The sequence below is a fragment of the Melampsora larici-populina genome (genome assembly GCF_000204055.1).
Source record: "Melampsora larici-populina 98AG31 unplaced genomic scaffold MELLAscaffold_34, whole genome shotgun sequence".
NCBI classification, from domain to species: Eukaryota; Fungi; Basidiomycota; class Pucciniomycetes; order Pucciniales; family Melampsoraceae; genus Melampsora; species Melampsora laricis-populina.
This window is the reverse complement of record NW_006768798.1, coordinates 246,942-254,049: the sequence shown is the minus strand read 5'-3', so window position 1 is coordinate 254,049 and position 7,108 is coordinate 246,942. Positions and strand designations below refer to the sequence as shown.

At 39.4% G+C, this 7,108-nt stretch overlaps 2 protein-coding genes across 2 annotated transcripts; one reads left to right on the top strand and one right to left on the bottom strand.

Moving 5' to 3' along the window:
* Positions 1 to 3: 3 nt before the first annotated feature.
* On the top strand, positions 4 to 3,288 carry MELLADRAFT_37880 (uncharacterized protein; the record flags this gene model as incomplete). Its single annotated transcript, XM_007413089.1, has 4 exons — positions 4 to 127; positions 214 to 298; positions 364 to 793; positions 871 to 3,288. Coding segments are annotated over 4 exons (3,057 nt in total), but the record flags the coding sequence as incomplete, so codon positions are not given.
* Positions 3,289 to 4,229: 941 nt separating this feature from the next.
* On the bottom strand, positions 4,230 to 5,934 carry MELLADRAFT_89968 (uncharacterized protein; the record flags this gene model as incomplete). Its single annotated transcript, XM_007412968.1, has 7 exons — positions 4,230 to 4,777; positions 4,872 to 5,079; positions 5,188 to 5,296; positions 5,394 to 5,459; positions 5,544 to 5,653; positions 5,760 to 5,819; positions 5,905 to 5,934. The coding sequence occupies 7 exons, from the start codon at positions 5,932 to 5,934 to the stop codon at positions 4,230 to 4,232; spliced, it is 1,131 nt and encodes a 376-aa protein (XP_007413030.1).
* Between the last annotated feature and the right edge of the window lie 1,174 nt (positions 5,935 to 7,108).

The following is a 7,108-nucleotide window of genomic DNA, read 5'->3' as shown; positions in this document are numbered from 1 at the left end:
CAATCCATTCGACAAACTATCACTCAAACTTATCAAGAATCTCCTGATACTTATAAAGAAGAAATCTTATCATTGGATCGATGTCGACAAGATGCTTTGAGGGGTAGTGCTGGAAGTGACGTCACAGGTTCGAAGTCTTGTCTCGCATCCTTTCATTCACATACTAAATACTCTTCATTTTGGGTTGTCGCATGTATCTGATCTTGGGTTGAGTAGGGAGGGATTTACTTTACAAATACTTTGGTCAACTAGAGTTACTCGAATTACGATTTCCGGAAGTGAGAGTGCCTTTTCCTTGGTGGGTAATCATAACTTTCTGTATCAATCAACTTCAAACTTATCATCAGGTCTGACTCTCTTCAGGAAAGATGCATTCACGGGTAAAGAAATCTCACAACTATCTTTGGCATATGAAAAGGCATCTGTGATCTTCAACATCGCTGCTACACTATCTTCACTCGCTGCACAACAGAACCGTACTTCTACTGAGGGTATCCGACGTGCATTTCACAACTTCAGATGTGCAGCTGGAATGTTTACATACATCAATGACAACTTCCTCCATGCCCCTTCCACGGATCTCAGTCGTGAGGTTGTCAAAGTGCTGGTTCAATTAATGATTGCTCAAGCCACGGAAGTTTTTGTAGAGCGTATGACGGAAGAAAAGGAGAAAAAGCCATTCGGACTGAGGGCAAGGGTTAGCACTCAGGCGGCATTTCTCTATGGTAGTATTCTCGAAGATGTAAAGGATTTGGTCACCAAAGGCATCTTTGAGCGAAGCTGGATGTGGTTGGTTCAGGCCAGTCATATTTATCTTCACCTCAAAATAGACTCCAAGGCTCCTAACATGATCCTTTCGAACGTATATAGTGCAAGCACAAGTATTTTTCATCACTGGCACAATATCAACGATCTTTGGCCGACTCTGCAGCATCCAAACATGGCGAGGCTCTCACCCGATTACAAATCGCCGAGACGGCTGCTAAAGAAGCCAATCGTTTCGCAAACTCATTCTCAGCCGCCTTCACAAACTCTGGATCAGTCACCTTACCATCCGATGCTGCCGTCTCTCTATTGGAGATCACCAAAACTCACTTGACGCTTTGCACAGAAGCCAGAACTTCTGAGCAACGAGACAATGACCTGATCTATCACGAAGCGCAACCCTCTGAAGCTGCTCTTACTCTGATCGAAAAAAGTAGTGTTGGTGAACCCATACCGATTCAAGAGGTTTATGGCGCACCAGAGGTCCAAAAGGTGGTTGGACAAGATATCTTTATTCGACTCGTCCCTCTCAGTGTACATCAAAGCTCGAGTTTATATAGTGAAGAGAAAGCAAAACTAGTCCGTACGGATGGTGAAAAGTGTGACCTGGCAGATACCGAACTCACCACCACACTCGAGTTTTTGGGACTTCCGGCAAGTTTAGATAAATTTAACGACCTGGTTCAAAATAACGGTGATTCGGCTCGATTGAAAGAACTTTCGGAGCCGCCAGAGCAAGTCCTTGCATGGGCTGATAGTATACAGCAAGCTAACTCGGGTAAAACGATTGATCAGATGTGTAGCGACATGATCGCCCTACGGAATAAAACCCATCGAGACCTTGAGGACATTGAGCGCACTCTAGATACAGAAGCGCGAGATTGTGAACAGATGCGAGTACGGTACGATCATCTTTGGGATCAACCACCCGCTCTGAATTTCACGAAGACTTGGAGACAAGATATCAAATCTCACCGACAAACGCTTGAGATGGCCAAGCAATCTGATGGCCAAGTTGAAGGCTTGTGGGCGATGTCCAAAGCCGACATTCAGATGCTCGCTGATCGATCGGGGGAGTCCATCCGCGCTTTATTTGCCCAAGGTTCTTCTCAACATGACTCGACTAAGGCTCCCAGTCTACTCGACTTGGTCGATACTCCAGATGATGAAGCTGAGCTGATTCAAGTCAAGAATCTTGTGACCTCTATCCAAGACAATCTCAATCGTCTCCAAGCAATCAAGAAGGAACGACAAGGAGTATTAAACGATTTAAAGGAACGCATCCAAGCCGACGACATTTCACAACTCTTGATCCTCAACCGAAAAGTTCAAAACGTCGAACCAGCATTATTTTCTGCCGAACTTGAAAAGTTCCGAGCTCATTCTGGTCGGATCAGTGCTACTTTACATATTCAAACTAGCACGATTCAAGAAGTTGTAGCACAATATAAAGCACTTGTTGAAGGGAAACGTGGCAAAGCAATTCAAGATAATTGGACTAATGCATCAAAACATCGTACTCAACTTCTTGCTCGACTTCAAAGAGCTTATGAAAATCATGAAGAGATTCGAAGTGGTCTTTCGAAAGGTAGTCAATTTTATCGTGAAATCTCAGAGGCGGTCTCCGAGATGCAAAGACAAGTTTCTACATACACGAACAACCGTAACGCAGAACGACTTCAGATGGCAGCTAAAGCTGAAGCTGCGAAAGAACGGTACTCAAAGCCTTCAACTCCTAGCACTTCGACAGACTTACATGGATTGGAACAACGGGTGTCTGGGATGCATCTAAACAATTCTAAAGCCTACCCACCGCCTCTTCCACCTCCACCCCCAGGATGGCAGACTTCTCAAAACACCGGACCGGTACCATCGGGTTATCCTCAACAGGCTAGGCAAGCTAGCACCCCACTTCCTGTCCCACAATATCCTCCTCCTCCACCCTCCGATCCCTACGCAGGACTAGGTTCCCTCGGCCAGACTCATCCAACCCCATCTTCCGAACCACAATACCCATACAACAACCCCGCGTCTTATCGCCAACCTATGAGCAATTACCCTGCCCCTTCTGCTCCCAATCAAGCACTACCACCTCCGCCCCCACCCATCTCCTATCAATCTACTGGCAACCTTACGAATGCCTATCCACCACATCTGCCACCCTCACATCGCCTCAATGATCAACCTCAATACTATCCTTCACCCCCACCGCCGCAACCTTATCAACCTCCACCACCTCAACATTCCCAATCCTACCCTTGGCCGCCCAATCAAAGCCCCATTCATCCACAACACACGTCACAGCGTCCATCACCAGCCCCACCATCATCTCAACATCCAGCTTACCCTTCTACGAGTCCTTCACATTATCCACCGCCTCATGGAGCTCCATACGCTCCTCAACCAGGATGGCAAGGAGTACCACCACCACCACCGCCACAGGGTGGACGACCACATGAACACTATCTACCTCCTATGAATCAAGCTCCCTATCCAAACCAACCTCCTAGGAATCCTTATTAACTCTTTCATGATACTTTTTTGTTCCTCTTTGATGTCTTGATCAAGAAAGAAGAAGTCAAGTTTATGAATCAATCTAAAGCAAGTGATGAATCTTGATGATAAAAGTTTTTTTAACATTGATTGAAGGATGTGAGTGTGAGTGTGAGTGATTGTGGTTAATGATTTGTAAATGATTTGATGGTTTAAATTTGTTGTTCATATATATATATATAAGAAAGAGTTTTTTTTTTATTTTTATGCCAGTGTTTTTTTTTGAATGTAAAAATGAAGTTGTTAATGAAATTGAGAAAAAAAAGAAAAAAGAGTTGAAAGATGTGAGATGAGATAGAGATTGTAATTAAAGACGAATGGTTTAGAAAATTGATTGATTCTTCTCACAGCAAAGGGGTATGGGGATCAGAATTGAAATCCAACAGTCAATTGTCCTTTTTCAAATGATTTGGAATGGATGTATCTCTACCTAACCCCCCCTTATCAGGGCTCTTAAGATATCATGCTTTGGAGTCTGATGTTTGATGTCTTTCAGATGTATGGTCATAAAATATACATAGATTGAAATAAAAACTGAAAACAACCCAAAAATGAACAAAATAACCCAACAATTGAACAAATTATAATGCATCCAAACTTTGAAAAGAAACAAGCGATTTGTTTAAAATTCCAAATGTTTTAACATTTTTGAACTTGTTTCAATCAAGTATCATTCAAACTCAATCAATCAAAAAAGTCATGGTAGTTCTTTTTCCTACATTAAAGAAAATCAAAAATTGATATGCATATGATAGTGATACAAAACAAAAGTATGAAATCTATATAGAAATCCTTTGACACAAACTAAAGTGAATTGATCTAATTCCTACATACATATGTACAATCAACTAAATGCTTATCTATGACCTTCTCTTCTGTTGAACAAAACTTTTTCAAAAAATCATAAATGATTATCTTAAATAAGTAGTAGGCCAACACCAATTAAGATAACCAGATTGTTTAAAGAACTCTTGAATTCCAATCTCAATGAATTTCGTACGTTCAACTTGAACACGATCTTGCTTCAAAAGTTCATCCTGAATCTCCACGAATTCTTCAACTTCCTCAACACCCGAAAATCCCACTACCAACGCATCAATCTTACCTTCTTCTTCTTGTTGATGATTCAAAACAGTTTGAATTCCAAACTTTAATGCAACACGTTCCAATCTGCTTTGATATTTTTCTTGACAAATCTTTCCAATCTCTTGACAAATTTGTTTTAATTCATCACAAGCTGGATGCCAAAGTTGAGGACCAAGAGTAGTTAAAAGTCCCATGGAAAATGGTGAAGCATTAATGATTTGTTGGATTCCTTGTTGATGAAATAAATCAACATATGGTCTTAAGCTTTGGTTTTGAAGTGTATAATTTGAGTATGACATGATGATGTCTAATGGGGTCTTTAATTCTTGGTGAATTAATTTAGAGATTCTTAAGAGGGTTGGAAGAGGATAACCTATTAGATTTTTTTCAATAAGAATAATAAAGAAGGAATCGAGTTAGAAATCGGTTATATGAGTGAATTTTTTGGAAGGGTGAAGCAGACTTACCACTGATGCCTACTTTTTTGATTTTACCTTCTTGTTTTAATTGGAATAAAGTTTGAATTGCTTTAAGAATGAGTTGATCACCAGATCCTAAAGGTTTGATTGGATTTCTTATAACTTGATCATGAACTTGATTCAAATCGATTTCATCAAGTTTTTCTGCAATAAATTCAATATCATGTAAATAAACTACATCTAAATATGTTGTGTGCTACAAGAAATCCTCCAAAAAAGAAAAATCAAGTTTGATTGGATTCATTTATTATATATTATTTATCATCTAGGGTTCATCAATTTTTAAAATCGATTGAAAACTTACCATTAATTTGAAGCTTTCTTGAATTGATTTACGGATTCGATCAGGACTATAATCAAAATCTTGAATTTTTGGACCATATCTTCCACATTTCGTCAAAAGATGATAAGTACTGATTTTTATGAAGAAGAAAAAATCAAAAAACATGAATTCATCAAGATTTTAGAAGAACATTGAATTTTTTAAAAGATATTGCGAGAAAAACTTACTGTCTAGGAAACTCAGATTGGATTTCGGGTTTTGATAAAATTTTACCTAGAATAGCTTCACTACCACTAAACCCAACCAACCAAACAAAATAAATCAGTTCTTTTTCTGGAGTGGGAGAAGAAAGATGAGGAAATTCAAAGTGAACTTACAAATAATAAGGACTTGTATCGATTGCGTTAATACCTGATCTAAGAGCTTTTAGTAAAGTCTTTTCTGGAATTTCACTTTTTAATTTACTTGAATCATTATAACTTGCACTCTTTTTGTAAACAAACAACACCAACCCGGTAAATCACAAGAATTGATTAGTTTTTGTTTTCTGAGTTCAGAGTGGTTTGTTCGTATCATTGATGGTTTTGACTTACGAAAGTTGCAGCTCCAAAGATGATTGATGAGAATGGAAGTGGTCCGTTCGGATTTGAAGTCTGGTAAGAAATTAGAATTATCAATACAAAGGAATCATCAAACTGAGTGATTTGTAAGGTTTTGATTGATAAGAAAGAAACTTACGTTCGTATTAGTGCCACTGTCGTGATTCATTTCTTAAGTTTTAAGATGAATTTACAAATCAGAAGATCTCGAAAGAAAACTTTGTAAACCGATCTTGGTAAACTAGGAAATGTGATTTGAAAAGATCGATCACTTTGAAACAATCGATTTACAATGTCGAATTAGAATGATAGAATCGTAAGACCATCCACTATGTTGAGGGTGTTTGATCGTAGTAATTAGATTTGGGTTCCTGATCGCGAAATTGGATGATGCGCCTCTGTGATATCCAAGTTGGTAAACACATGAAATCCATTAATGAGACTTTACCAACAATCAAGTCAATCAACCAGATCCACAGTAGTATGAGTTTGAACTGAAACATCTTGTTTCTGTTGACCTCCATCCAAGACAGTTTCCATCACGTCTTGATGCCTGCTCCAAGTTCCTGGAAAACACAAGTCAACACCCTTTTGAAGTCTTCAAACAACGATTAGGAACAAGAGGATTGTGACTGAATTGGTGTTTGGCTGCCTCTTCAACAGGCTCCCTCTACCTCCTTCACGTCCTCATACCCGTATACGCATAGATCGAGACCGTGTTGCTCGCAGTCAACAACTTTACAACGACTATTTTGCACCTTGAGTTTGAACCTCGATTTCAGATGAGCAAAGACCTATGCTTGAAAATATCATGACTTGCATATACGCGGCCAGTTTTGGGTTCAGAAACCAGGAAGTTGAAGCTTAAAAGTGGAAGTCTTGAAGTCTTGAAGTTTTGAAGTTGAGGTTCTGAATAAATGCACTTGTTGACCGATTTGATGTGTCAAGTGATCCAATAAACCATTTTTGTAGATCTGAACAAGTATGATGCAAAATGTGATGCAGTTGTGGCAACCACAAGTGCAGAACAGGCCCATAGCAAGCGGGCTCAGGTCAAGATTTTCAGTCTTTTCTTCAAAAACCGGGGAAATTCTTGACAGTCAAGTACCATAAGAAACTCTCCTGTTTTGTAAAACAAGATGGCCAGCACGGCTTGAGAATTTTTGAAGCTGATGGAACTTCAATCCCTTGATGATTTATGACGTTTTATCATTTGGTCTCTGAGCTTTGATGAATGGTTTTGCTTTCTCAAAAACAGTGTTTTAAATAATGTATTTTGTGGTTTTAAATTTCAATCGAATCATCGATCACTTCCAAAAGTAGAAACCGTTCCACCACATTCA